General features: G+C 31.0%; 1 protein-coding gene across 1 annotated transcript in view; it reads left to right on the top strand.

Moving 5' to 3' along the window:
- Nucleotides 1–15,906, top strand: part of LOC132930641 (zinc finger SWIM domain-containing protein 6-like) — a 56,955-nt gene that overhangs the window by 22,304 nt on the left and 18,745 nt on the right. Inside the window, exons 2-4 of the mRNA XM_060996621.1 lie at nt 705–810; nt 2,181–2,308; nt 7,321–7,464. Of these exons, the coding sequence (XP_060852604.1) occupies nt 705–810; nt 2,181–2,308; nt 7,321–7,464 (378 nt within the window). The remainder of the gene's footprint in view (nt 1–704; nt 811–2,180; nt 2,309–7,320; nt 7,465–15,906) is intronic.

Below are 15,906 nucleotides of genomic sequence, written 5' to 3'. Positions count from 1 at the left end.
CCTCGGGTCGTATATACCGCGTGGTAAAGTATAATATTGTATATTATATACAGCCCTGCAATGGTATAGTTAAAAGAAAGGAAAAAAAAATGGCTTTGGAAATCCGTCGGTGTCAATCTTTGTATTGTTTTATAATCCAAGTAATAAAGCCGCACCTCGTTTTTATTAAAGCCCTAAAACAAACGTTGAAAATTTAATGTCCCCGGCTCTTTTCTTTTGCTTTTATTGCCGAGTTCCGAATAATTTACAATGCCGGATCAATAGTCCTCCTGGGTCTCCTGCACGTCACAAATCCCCCAGACAAATGCATGTGAGAATCGCGTGCGCACAAGTATTATTCCAATATATATATAATTTATTATTTATGTATGTGTTATGTACGCGTGGTGCCTATATATATATTTAATATGCTTAAAAAGGATTTTTAGCATCATACGCTTGCGTACATTCATTATACGTTTTATCGTTATTATTTCGTATCTTACAACACCGCGGCGCGACTCATCGTATATCGGTATTGTATAGGCATTGTATAAATCTCTTTAGATAGTTTGAAATTGCGAATTTCCGCAAAATCCTCCTCTTCCCGGCCCCGTGATTGTAATATACTATTATATATAGTACCTAATGATATTATATTATTATTTCTATACGTTTTAATATAGTAATAGATGAATAATAATTATGCGTTTGTGGTGTTTCAGGATTCCATCTCAGTGGAGTGGTGTGGAATCAGAGACCAGGATCGCCGTCGTACAACCATCCTGACCAAGAAAACAAAACACACAAAGTGTCGGTCAGCTTCGACAGGTAAAAAATAAATAATTTACATGATAAATATTTCAAAACACGACACGATATTAAAATTATTATAATATAATCAATAATTGTCTTAATAATATAGAAAAGTGTATATATTATCATGTACGCAATTATATATTATATTATTTATCACGACGTCGTGTGTATAACATACCGTCATCGAATGTTTAATCCTGTACATAATAAAATTATAATGAACTTTGTGTCGTCCGACTTTTTTTTAATTTTTATTGTCTACGCCTACTTTTAAATTATAATATATTATTATATTATATTATATACGCAGATAGGTTTGCCGCTTAGAAATGTATCCGTTTCATGATTACGAAAACAAAAAGGATATAGGGGAACGACACGCGTGTATATAATATTGTGTACATCCGTGTAATGTCACGTACATATTACTCTTGTACACGTATTATGTAATATTCACGTCATTTAATATAGCTTTATATATTATATGATATGACACTGTAGGGTCCGAATGGGAGGAAAAAAATACCTACGTAGTCTGTAGCACATTTATTGTTTTAACGCTCAACTATATGGGCCATAATTTTATAATTCGCGTTTGAAAAGTGTTATTTCTTTCTCATCGACGATACTTCAAAATTACATTATATTTAAACCTAACCTACCTTACAAAACCCAACGCTAGTTACCTAGGGTTGGATTTTAGAAGATCACCACGTCCATTCGCGTCGTGATTGAAACGAATTTTTTTGCTCGGTATCGTTATGCAGTTGAATTTTAATTATGTTCGTGTAGCAATCGTTTCGAACACAAACATAATTTAAAATAAGCGTGTGCGCAGTGCGGCAATGCGTGCGCATATTATAGGTATTTGCTCGTATTAGGTACTTGTATTATTATTATTATTATTTATTACGTTGATTTACCATTTTGTATTTTCACCGTGTATCGTTTATTATTTGCATAAACTATAATATCATTATTATATATACCACACACATATAAATACGCGTTTTGCATGTGCTCGGAACATTCTATTTTCAAGGTATAACTGTTTTACACGATTCTATCGAGGAAAAAATTGTTCGATATATTAACAAACCAAACTGTTATGTGTAAAAGTACTTTTTAAAAAAACTTAAATTTTATTTGATTGAAAACCCATCATAATCATATTATTATCATCATTATCTCACTCGGTGGAATACCTAACTCTATACGAGTCGAGAGAAAACTTCGTTTATCTCTTACTTCTCCAAACGGTATATACAGGTATTGTGTACAGTGTTATTTTTTTCTGTTATGCGATCATTTCGATTGCGAATTTAACAACATTTCTTTGTTCGATTTGATTTTATGATATTTTTTTTTCTGTTCATGTACAGGTGTAAGATAACGTCGGTGACATGCAGCTGCGACACGAAAGACATATTCTGGTGCCCCCACGTCGTGGCCTTGTCCTTGTACAGGATACGGAACGCGGACAGTGTCAGGCTCAGGGTCCCGATATCAGGTAAACAATATTTATGCATTACATTCGATGAAAACTCCATCGTAATTTTTATAATAATATTATTACTTATTATATAATATAACAATGATTTGATAATATTATTGTGTTGCTACGCGGAAGCTCGTGTGATTCGCGCTCAGTGGATGTATGTGAATTTGTAATGTTACATTACTACATGAATGTACCGTAATGTGTGTGACAATAATTATGTATAATATCATATATACCTCTATAATATACACATTATACATATGACGCAGAAAAGGACTATTAAACTATAAAGTATAAATACAATTGCGGACACGTTCGATTTCATGAACGATGATAAAAACAACAATAATATAATGATTTAATATTATTATATTATTATAATATATTATCTTAATGTGGTGTTCACACGCGAAATGTGAAAGTCTTTGAGACAATATCAAAATTGTTGGTTTGCAATAATTATAAATACGAACAATACGCGGACCAGCGGTTGTTACGACTACTAGGTAGGCACTGCTATTGTTGAACGGGAAACCAATGTCTTCTGGTTAGAAAATTAAACGAAATCGTATAAGAATAAATTCACCGAGAACCGTGAATTTAAATGTGCCAAACCAAACCCATGGTTCTATTCGTAAATTTCCATCTAAACGAGACTTAATAAGTTCCATCTTTTGATTGTCACCGTAGTATAAAGAAACAAAATAAAATAACATACTGAGCAATTCTTTTATTAAACGCTCATTATTTCAAAATTCATTAACATTTTTGAAAATATTTTTATTGTTGTAATTTTTTGTTTTTATTTTTTTGAATAACAACTTATATTTAATTTCATATTCATATACTGAGTATTTTGTTAGTTATAACTAAATCAATATTTAGCAGTTTGTCCTCATAGACCATTCTACCCCGCTGACCAAAACTTAAAATAATATATATCATACAAGAGTAGGTTAAGACTTACAACATTTTTATATTAAGATTTTAGTATTTCATTTTAAACAATCTTGATTCTTCGGAAATACACGATTTTCAATTTTTTATTTAAATATTGCAATTTATTCGAACATACAAAATACAAATACAGTGAAACTTCCATATAACGAACTTCCATTTTATGAAATTTTTTGTTTAATGAAATATTTTTAAGAACTATGACCTTCATTGTTAATGAATAAGTAATTATTCTATTTAACGAATTACTTCATATTACGAATTTTTTTTGTTGCTTATTCGACTTCGTTGTATGGAAGTTTTGCTGTATAAGTTTTATATATATGACACTAGTTATGTATGTTGGTATCCCTGGGTATATATAGATTAGAGAGTAATGGTTTTTCATGTTAAAATGCTAATTTAAATACCTAAGAATATCATATCGACTTCTATGGTTGACAATATACCTATACTTATAATAATATTATATCTACCCACGTACATAGAACTGATTAAAGTATTGAAAGACCTATAGCGCTAAACAAGTTGACCGAACCGGACTAGGTTCTTTTTTTAGGACAACGACTTTGTAAAAACAAATAAATAAAACATATGTATGAAAATTAATTTCTCCACAAAAATGCACGTATTCAATAAATACTTTAAAAAAAATTAAGTACTAAAATAAATAAATATTTTTTAGGTGTCTACAGATTTACTAAAGAACATTTTTGTAAGAAAATTGAAGTGTTTCTTTTTCGTTTACCGCTCTTAAAGAATATTAAATGAGATCGATTTTTTTTTTATTATTTGACGCGTATTTATATTGATTATTTCACATTTTCATCAGTCAATTGATTCCTTTTATATTAGATACTAACGTATATATACGTATATATATGCATTATACATAGAACATTTCCTTTTTGACACGCGGAGACTTGTTTATTCGACTGAAAAACGTTCTTAACCACCCTATCTCCTCCTGTCGTGCACAGCGTAAGTCACAGAGTAAGAAAAATTATTAGATTTTTCATTTGGAAACGCTACAGAAGGATAATAAAATAAACTGCAAAAAAAAACAATAACCAAAACACTTTTGATTCACTTATGAAATAGATATTGCGTAATTGCAATTTATCGATCGTTATAAAAAAGTAAAAAAAAATAATCAAATAAAAAAAAGCAACCACATCAAAACAAGCCTTTAAAATTCCGTTTTTAAGACGTTTCAGTTCGGTGCTCATTGGTGGCAGCGTGGTTCGGCGGTGCGGTGACGTCGACGGGTTGCGTAAAACTTATGATACACACCCGGACACATGGCGTAACGCCCGTATAAACACTATAAACGCTACCTATGAATTTTTTTTCAACAATATTTTCTCGGAGATGTCAATGGTACATTGGTTTTAACCTCAATGTTTTTCCCCATTCTTTTCCGATAACAAAATAGATTGGTCACGGGACCAAAACGAAACTGGCGAATCCAATATCCTTTTCGAATGGGAACCATCGTTTTGGAAAATAGAATAAAAACAATCTAACATTTTTTTCACTACTATTATTTATAGAAATTTTTAGAAGTATATAAATATAATCGTATAAAGCATCTGTTGTCGCCAAAAAACGTGAAAAGCGCACGAATGAAAAAAAAGGAAGTTGTTTTAGTTGTCTCTTAGCCATCATAATATATAAATATACATTATGTTTCTACCTAAACTTAAATTCGTGTGTGATGCATTATTGTGACTGCGAAATAGGAAGTCAGGTTTCCGAAAAAGTCTTGGTATAATTTAACAATAAACAATATAATATTTTTTATCACTTTTTGGTTCTTATGTACTTACTACCTATTCGAAATCACGGTGGCCACGGTGTGAGCAGAATAATGTTTTTTGAATAATTTTTATAATATCATTAACTTTGTGTATGTATATGTACATTTTAATGTTTTAAAAACTTATAAAACAGTTTTATAATAGCCACCAATGTGGTTGTAAATAAAAAGTTTTCAGGTGGTAATATCATAAAAACTGCTTTTAAAACATTAAATATAGTTAAAAAAATATGAAGTGTATTTACTATTGTTATGTATGAAATAGTCAGTTTCCTATTTTGTATATTTATTATAGTTATATAACATTTACTGATTATCTACTTAAAACTTGGTTCATTTTTACATACTATTATGATAATATAGGTACAGTTTATTCACCTGGGTTAAGTATTATCAATAATCGTTAATATTTCCAATTTACTAATCTAACGTAAAAAAATAATTTTGTGACAATCTTCATACAATTTGTATAATAAATAAATAAACAAACGTAATTTAATAATTTATTATAATGTTAGTTACAACATTACGTAAGATATTTATTTAATGGTTTATTTAATATGAACAAAAATGTTGACCTTATAAACAAAACGTTTGTTTAGGTTATACGGCATCACAATCTTTTGTACTAATTTTTATTCATTAATTAAATATCACATATCAATATTTCTATTAATGTTCTTAAAAATAGTTTATACGAATTAACTAAAAGTCTGTGGTAAAATTAACAATGGTTGAGGAATTTGATTATTCTTTTAATGTGATTTAGCCAATTAATTTACTTTTTGTTGTTGATGTGGTCATTTCATAAAATTACTCACAATAAAGTTCATAGTTTATTGATAATGATTTGAATTCAATTTATCCTAATTTTTATTATAATAGGTACCTCGGATTCGCCTAAAATTGTTATTTTCTATTTCTTCATTCTTTTATTATAAATGTCAAAAACCTAATTGGATGATGCTAATTATACACTATATAGAATTATAGTATATTGAGTGTATAAGTATTACAGGCGATTATAAAATGGCCCAGAAAATATGGGTATTAAAAAGGTATATTTTAAACTCCGACCAATTTCCATCCAACCAATTTCATTTAAAAGCCAAATCCACTGAATATTGTGTAAAACATAGATTGAATTAATTATGTAATATTTGTGGTTGATATAATTCCGCAGTTACATCTATAATAAATAATTTAAAATTTAAAAACTAAAAAGAATTTCTACGTATAAAATCACTAAAAAATACAACAAATTCAAAACAACAAACCATAAATAAATAGAAATGTCTCGATTGGTAAAAAAAAAAAAAATTAAATTAAAAATTAGTTCTATCAATTTGTTTGGGTTATTAATGTATTATGAATTGGTTTTATATAGTTCCAGGAAATGCTAAATGATTTTTAATGATATATTGCAACTGTTTATAATTAATATAATTATTTATAACTACTCGCTGTTTTATAGTTCTTTATTTATTTAATATTAATAAAAACAATAAACTATAATTTACTATAAAATTGTATAATTTTAAAAGGTTGTGTCACCTTTTATTCTTGTCTGTAAGTCTGTTAGGCTTGAATTTACTTACAAATCTAACCATTAATAGAAAAAAAAATTGTTATAGAGACTGAACGACATGATGTTGTTATATTATGACAGCAGGTACTTGGAAAAATGTCTTTTTACCTCAACATCATTAAATTTTAAGTTACCATTTTCCAAGAAAGGTTTCAATTGCTTTAACCGTTAAAGTTTAACGTATTGACGTAGGTACCTACACTGTGTAAATAGTAAATTCTACTACGTATTGGGACTTCGAATGGCCTTATACTTATGATTATAGATTAATCCACCTGGCATCAGGCTTATATAATTATTAATTTGATGAAATATAATAATTGGATTAGATTAGATCTACCACGCCCAATTATTTATCTATTTTGTAAAATCATATAACAAGACAGAAAGCACATGTCTTAAAACATAGTCACTGTAAATATTTAGTTTAAAACATATTTAACCAAATTTTAACTTTTAAAACTGCTTTGTATTTAAAATACACAAGTGCCTGCATTTCAAATATTCAGTTGTTTTCTGATTGTTGGCATAATATCCTATCACAATGACACAATTTCGCGAATTCGAATATTATGTAGTTTCATTTGTTAATTTAGAGTAGGTTATAGCCTTTATGGGTACTGAAATATAACCACCATTGTTCTGTTCGTTTTTCAGAAACCCTGTTGCAAATGGACAGGCAACAATTGCAGAAGTTCGTGCAGTACCTGATATCCGAACATCACACAGAGGTGTTGCCCACGGCTCAGAAACTGGCCGACGAGATCCTACAGCAGCGCTCCGAGATCAATCAAATTGCCGGTGAGTCTTCGTTCTTATTATGTGTATACGATAATAATATTATGTTATACTTATTTACATCATTTATTTATTTTTTCAATAACACCATATGACACCATGATATGATGTTATATACCGTGTTCGATCGGCGAGCGCGCACACATTTGTACCGTCCGGTGTAGTTCGTATTATAGTCCTCTCCGCCGCCCGCATTATACGTACATTATTATATTCTGTACACATTTATAACTGTTGAGGGAGTGTACACACCACACAGAATATTATTTGTACCTATGTCCGTATAACACGAGTGTGTGTGTGTGTATATCTGTGTTAAAATGTATAATAGAATAATATACGTCTGTACGACCGAAGTGTGTGTGTGTGCGCGCGCTGTATAGTTGAAAAAAGAACTTTAATGGCCTGCGCCCGAGAGTTGTACCCAACGACTGCAGCGCGCATAAAAGGGGAGTTCCATTTAGTTTGACACCACCTGTCAGCCGTGAATAATGTATTTAAACAAACAAAAAAAAAAAAAAACAGTAACAATGGTCCTCTTTTTTCGAATATTATTATTGTTCTGCGGTACGATCATCGTCGGGATCTATCTATCTATCTGTGGACCGCCGGTGCACACTATCATATTATTATTTTCATGTCCTTCGCATACGGACGATTTTTTATTCCACGCACGTCGTTGTTGTTTGTGTGTTTGTTGTTGTTGAAGTCGTTGCCTCTGAAATATACGCGGGAGGGACATTGACGTTTTTTTCATCTTCTTTCCTTTTGGATAACAAATTAAAAGATTTATATATATATTTATAAATGTTATATAATAACGGTTTTTGACGTTGTAAAAATATATATATGATACGCACACGGCGCAGTCGTCGTTATCATTTCATCATTCCCTACTCTCCCGGCACCGGTTTATTATGTATCCGACGATATCATATTTTACTTACTGTGTGTACCTATAATACCAAATAGTTGGGTTGTTTTTTTTTACGAGCAAAGTGCCATAAATGCTGAGATTCCTAATTAAGACCAATGCGACAGTTCTGGAATGTGATAATACCTATAACAGACTAATATATACCTGATTTAATAGCCCGAGAATGTAGATTTTAATACAATCGTTTATATATTTATATATTTTATAGTCAACATATAACCTGTATACGGGTTTAATGAATACTTAATAAATTATGTTTTCGCTGATGTAAGTCTAAAAAAATCGATTAATTTCTTATATTCAATAATGAAGAAGCGTGCAAAAATATGATATTCTATATTACAAAGTACCTGTACGACATAGGCGCCATCGTGTTTTCTGATTTTTCTGCAGCAATGCCTCACAAAAAAATGCGGTAGTTCACGCCTTAATTTTTTTTAATTTGACTATTTAAGTTATGATTTTACGAACCGATAACCAAATGCTTATATAATATTTTAAAAGTGTTAACCCTCGCAATTTTATTTTAATTACGAACTGAACAAATGATTAAAGTACTATTACATATTGACATGTCTTCCGTATTATTCTACTTCTACCCAGGTTAGATGTACAATATGTGTGAACATCGGTTCAACTAGTTAATTATATAAATGCTTTTGGTGTACTTATATTGGTTTCTAATCGAACCGAGTTTTTAAAATAAAATGTTGTTTAAACGTAGAAACCTAACTAGAAACGTGAACAAAGATCATAGTATTATATACTTAAGGATATAGCTGCATCTTATTGATCAACGACCATATTTTATTGTATTCATGTGTATAAATTTATGAGATCTATCTACAATAAATTATACATCAATTTATTATTACTTTCAGTGGCGAGCGCAATTCATTTATTTATTTATATTTTATTCTCAAAACATTAATTTTAAACTTCCGGCCAATTTAATGATTAAAATCGGCGGTTTCTCTAATTTACTTGTGCAAATACGATTGTTTTTAGTACTCGAACCATTGCAGTGTTTGGAATTGTCTATATAATAATAATAATAAGGTTTTGTTCTGGGCTGGCTATTCAATAAAGCAACTATAGTGTTAACGGTTACTATATCCAGTACCAACCAAGCATTTGTCGTTTTCAACCACTTGGATATTATTAAGTATTATAAAGAAACCATAAACCATAAATTGACATTTTTCCTTACCTATTTTCACCGCAACATGTAATACATTTTCATGTCGTTCAAATGTATAAAGTATTTGTATAGAAATTGCACGTTTGAAGATTATTTTTTATATTATCAAACAACCTTCACACCGCAAGGGGTAAATCTATAGAATCTTAATGTTCCTACGGTATGTACAAATGGACATATATTTTTGACTATATTACAAATTGGACTTCTTATACCACCCGCAGTGCGTGTCTTAAACATGGTGCAGGGCAAATGAAAAGAAAAATGATTTTTGGTTGTGTATTGAGTAGACATTGGATGGGTGGTTTAAAATTTGATAAATGAACACAATTCCGAAAAACGGCCCATTATTGCTGCTACAGTGCACGCGTTGTCTTTCGGCTCCGCTTCGATCCAGATGTCTCAAACGAAAACCATATATTATTATTTATTATTTCTTTTATCTACCAGATGCACGCTACAATGTAATAATCTAATACATAATGTTAATTTAATTATGGTTTTTATTATATTTTTTTTCACTCAAGACTGTAAGACCCAAGATTATAATGTTGATTTTTTACTTGGTAATTAACAGTATAATGTAGGTACCGTATAAGTATTATATTTATAGAAATGAAAATATGCCATTAAATTGAGTAATGTTGGCATCCGCTGTTTTATCTCAATATATGGTACTTTAACATATAATGATATAACCTACATAAATTATTTTTATTATCTCGGATAATACTTAATATTACGTTGTATACACATTCTTATACAATATAATATAATATTATAATATATTGTATAAATAATAAACATTTTTAATATCTGTTATTAATTAATTTTGAATCGTTAAGTATCGGGTTATCGAGCCTACAGAGTTGGCGTCAAATAAACAGTACCTAGTTGTAGTATTATAGATACACTATATTATAGCAATTGATTATGTTTGAATCAATTTTTTTTATTTAATATAGACCGAATATGATCTATCTCCGTGTTTAACCTACTTCATAAAATAAACCACCGTACGCACACTGTACATTATAATATTCACCTGTAACGTATAACTATATCGTGTTAAAATATAGTCCTGACCTCCAATGTACAATATATAATATAATGTAATATTGCACGAATAATAAAATTGCTCACAGGATAGTATAATCATGTATAATGTATTACTATATTATATTGTATATACGCTATTAATGGCATAATATTACTATAATAGGTTCGTCAGTAGAAATGATGTCGTGTTGGAGGACAAACAATTTATTTATTATTATTTTTTCAAATGGATTAATAGCGTACGTATTTCGAAATCGAAATGTCAAAACATGAACTCCCAAATATGCCGCAGAGCTAAAAGAAAATGTAAAAAATGCTGTGGTTCGCAGCACTACATACAATAGCTAGTTTTAAATATTTTATTTTGTTTTTATATAAAAGATACGTGCGATACTTATTAATAACAACGAAAAATATTTGGTACAATATTATCACGATTATTGTGTATGAGTGTTGAGTATACATAAACAGTGTGATAACAGAAATATTTTACAAAAATATCTTTCCTGTGTTACATACAGATGACTTGATTTTCAAGGGGGTGTAGTACATTTTCAAATACATCTTTCATCATAAATACACATACAAGACCATATCTCAAAACAAATTTTTGTTGAGAGAAATTTTTAAGTTTACGTAATCCGTAAAAAACTTAAACTTCCTCCTTCCAGATATGCTATCTAACTACGTATTATTACCGTATATGTATGACATTTTTTTTGTTTATTTTTTTAAAATAATAATGCTTCTATTTTTACTGTTGCTTCAGCGCATTTTCAACAAACCATCTTGACTATAATAAATTTATTTATTCGTATTGACCGTTCCTGCGATCACCATTTCTAGAATTAAATTAATTTGGTCAGGATTCAAGTTCTTTTAAAAGCACCCATTAGTTGTCCAAATAATATTTGTCCACCTTAATTATAGGTATAGGTTTGTCTTATATACGAGGTAAAAGTGGCTTATATATTTTTGGGAACGACAGGGTTTTATTTTTTTTGTTTGGAATTTCTGTTTTATAATATTTAGCTAGTATAGTTTTTTTAAAATTATTATCAACAGTGAACACATTTTATCGTTATTGATTCTGATAGCTGTGGCCTGTTGCAATTAAATATTCATAAATATTTTGTGAATTATTAAATAATTTTTATATTTAATTTTAATATTTTTGATATTTGTACAGGTAAATTTAATTATTATATCGAATTAAATTAAAGTTGTAGTAGACTATCTATTGGTATATTAGTAATTATACACTTTCTGAACGCGCCTTATGTTACAATAAATATTATGAGTATAATTAATGTGCCACAAGAAAAATGGCAGCACATTCATATATATGATGTGTGGACTTGGCTAAAAATTAATACAGCTCAATTTAAAAGTAGATCTGGCATGATAAAACTTGTAGCTGATCAGTTTTTAATTAGAATTCAATTTTGTAATACGTTTGATATGAAAAAAAAAGTTTCGCAATTTAAAATATCTATATAACTTTTTTTAATTATATGTTTTACTTTAATTAATACAAACAATTCTCTTTTCAAATATCCGTCTAATAAAAAAATATAGGTAGGTACCTACATATTTTATTACACTGTTTAAATTTTTAATTAAAATACTATGAACATTTATTTAGATGAAAAATAAGATTTAAGATTCGACCAAATTTAATTGTAAGTTGTATGGAAATTAAATGAAGAGTTGTGTTTTTATTTTTTATGTAAATTATACGCCGTGTAGACTAATAAGATTTTAAAACGTACAAATTAAGTAAACTTAGAACAGTAATTCAATCATATTTAGCCTTTGAAATATTTTCAAACAGTTTGTAAATTCTATGTACTTTTTATGATAAATTTCTAGATATTTATTATGTACAATTATTATAATTATTGAATAATTTGTAAAAAAAAGTACTTCATCGTATTAATAAAACAATTTTTATATAATCACGCATACATTTCAACGACTACAGCTATTGTTTAATAATTCGATATCTAAATATAAACCTGTATATAAGGAATTCGTCAACCAATAGCGTTCTTCGCCACTAACCTTTTTTTATTTATTTCAAATATCGAAAAAAAACACGAACTGTGTGTGTTAGTGGCATTGATTATTAAGTATACTTATTACTTAAACAATGTTTGTATTTTGGTATATAATGTTATTATAGTTGAAATAGTTTTTTTTTTTTAAAAAAGACCAGACATTTATCGGAATTTCGATTTATACCTCACGGAAAACCTTATTTATTAATTTTCAGTTTTCACATCTATACACATTATATTTTGATCACGTCATCTAATACTGCGGCACTACATAAAAATAAATAAATAAACGGTATTATATATTATATTTCGTATATCACTGGTTATATACGTGTGTAAAGTATCTGCAGTAATGTACTGCTATGCGCAGACCGAACGGTATGTACCTAACAACAGAACTGTGGTAATATAATATTACAGTAGTATTATATACACGTACATAAGTGGAATCCATGTTTTTCGTGCAACAATAAAAACGAACGAAAAAAGTAAATTTTTCTTCGCCACCTTCGCCGCCGGTCGATCGGTCGGTTTTAGTATATATAATAATAAATATATAAAATAGTGTTACTAGTGTTAGTGTATATATCGTATATTATATAGGTACGCATAATTTGTTACACTTTCTAGTTGATTAGTGCATAAGTATCCGGACCAATGACGGGCGGTGGTGGGAGTAGCCCGGAAGGGGTCGCCGGGTGGAGGGGAAACCGTCGGAGAGGAAAAAAGTTATTCGTGTTTTTTTTCTATCATTATTTCGTCGACGCCATTTCCTCCGTCGCGCGTTCCAGGCCAACAGCTGCCGCTGCCACTACCACCTCACGGACAGTGGTGACCGGTGTAATATTGATAATAATAACACAACGCCGCCGTACGCGTGTATATTATATAAATCGAACGGCGGCGTTTAGTGTACGTATATTATATTATGTATTATTATAAAATGTCTCGCTGAGAGCTGCTGCTGCTGCAGCGAACGAGGGCTAGGCCGGACCCACGTAACGCACGCGCTATACAAGCAATTGCACTAACTGTAATATCCGGTGTTGTTTCTATTGTTTTCCACGTATATTAATCTTGGCATGGTCGCGCCGGCACCGTATAATATATTTATATATTTAATATCGTCGTTCCCTCAGTTAACTCAACTCACAATATTATATTATATTGGCCAACCCGTTTATAATAATACCTAATTTTATCGTCGTCGTCGAACGATTATCGAATATTTTATACTGCGTCTTCATCGTCATATTTCCGCCGCTGAAATAAAGATATTTTTTGTGTCCGTTTTCCGTAGCGGTCGTATGCAATAATTATATTATTATAAATAATAACTATGTTATGTATAATTCAGAGTTCGTACCGTATTAGGATTTCTGGTCTCGCCGCGACGCGCACAAACTCATTATAATGCCGGGCAAACGAGTTATTTGTTTAGAGAGAATCAAATATATTTTATCGTGAAAAAAAGACCTTACAAAAATCTACTTTCACGTTCAGCTTTGCAATAATACTGCTCATGTGTTACTTTATTCGCACATACTACGGAGATGCAGCTTATCTGTGATGCGGTCTCTATGCGTTTATTTTTGCACTCGCGGGAGTAATGAGACCTTATCGATAATATTTGTGGGTTCTCCGGATGCGGCAGCGGTGGTTTTGGGGCTTTACATTTTTTCGACAAGAATATATAATAATAACAATAATTCGGGTTTTCGATTAGCTTAATAATTTATTATGTATTGTAGGAGGGTAGGTTTTCATGGACGTTAATAATATTATTATTATTTTTTTTAATTGACGACGACCGGTTTTGTCCGGTTTATTTGGACACACACACAATAACTATTATAATATAGGTACGCGTATGCGTCTTCCGTTTCTAGCGTTATGTATTGTATACCGTGCGAGTATAGTAACGTTATTACGATACATAATAATAATATAGGAAATATCGGATTTATGCGTCTACCCGTTAAGTCGTGGTCGTGGTCGTCGTTTTCGTCGTATGGTTTGTCGGGGCGGCGAGAGTAAGGGGGATGGATAGCGGGGTCGCGGAGAGGAGAGATAAAAAAAAAAAATCCGAAAACCGGTTGTCGTCCCGTCGAGTGTCAGTGTTTTACCAATTAATATAATATAATATATATTTTTTTACGTCTTTCGCCCGTCTTGCGTACAATGACGCCACCGCCGCCACTCGCGTATAGGCAACCAAACGGACACTTTGTCTTTGTCTGAACGTACGTGGGGTGTGTATGTGTGTGTGCGGGCTCGCGTACCGTGGGATCGTTTCACTCGAAATCGATTACAGACCGCCGCCGTCTGTAAATCATTACGAAAAGAGGGTTGTGCCTAATTTTCGGTGAATTTGATTTATCACCGCTCTGATGTGCGTGCGTACGAGCTAGCGAGAAAACATGTTCACTAAACTAACGACGGGACCTAGAAAACGTTTCACGAACGATTCATTAACGGCGAGTCGCGCGCATGTGTAGTGTTTTCGCATCGACTCGCCGGCGTATGTCTTTCTGAATAGTTTTCACGTTTAATCTGTGCATTTATTTCGGTTAAACGTTAACTACAGACACAATCTGCAGGACGATGTTGTTTCGTTACTGTCGGTTAAATAACCGATTGGAAGCTATGAGTATACGAATCGAAAACTCGGTAACCGCACGTCCTTTCGATACTGTCCCAAACCCCACTCAAATGTCCGCTTCGCGGAAACGATGAAACACTTTTTAAAATATTTTTTTCGGTAGGTCAGTGTGTTTCACAAGTTTTTAGGTGTATTTGCGTCTCCTTAACGACGAACGCGTCCGCGGAAAACGATGGAATAGAAGGAAAGTGAGGTTGTTATATCGTCGTTGCGGAGGACCTGTAGTTGTTTATTATATTATCAAACTATTACTGTTGATGTTGTTACTGATCTTAGGTAGGATGTTGTAGTGTAACGAATTTATGTTTTCTCCTACTAGGAAATCGACAAACGCGATTATTATTGACTATTGTCTGTCTAACATCTCATTGTCGCTGCAGTGTTGAGCTGTGAACGATAGTTGACGAAATTCGTGTGACGAGACGGCCACAACGATGATGATGATATCGTCGGTTAGGCGCGATATAGTACTTTATCGTATACCGAGCTCAAGTTTGGGTGGTATTATAAATATAATTTAAAATAT

This window comes from Rhopalosiphum padi, chromosome 4 (assembly GCF_020882245.1).
Source record: "Rhopalosiphum padi isolate XX-2018 chromosome 4, ASM2088224v1, whole genome shotgun sequence".
In the NCBI taxonomy this organism is placed as follows: domain Eukaryota; kingdom Metazoa; phylum Arthropoda; class Insecta; order Hemiptera; family Aphididae; genus Rhopalosiphum; species Rhopalosiphum padi.
Note: the sequence above shows the minus strand (reverse complement) of the source record. Positions and strands in the feature narration are given on the sequence as shown.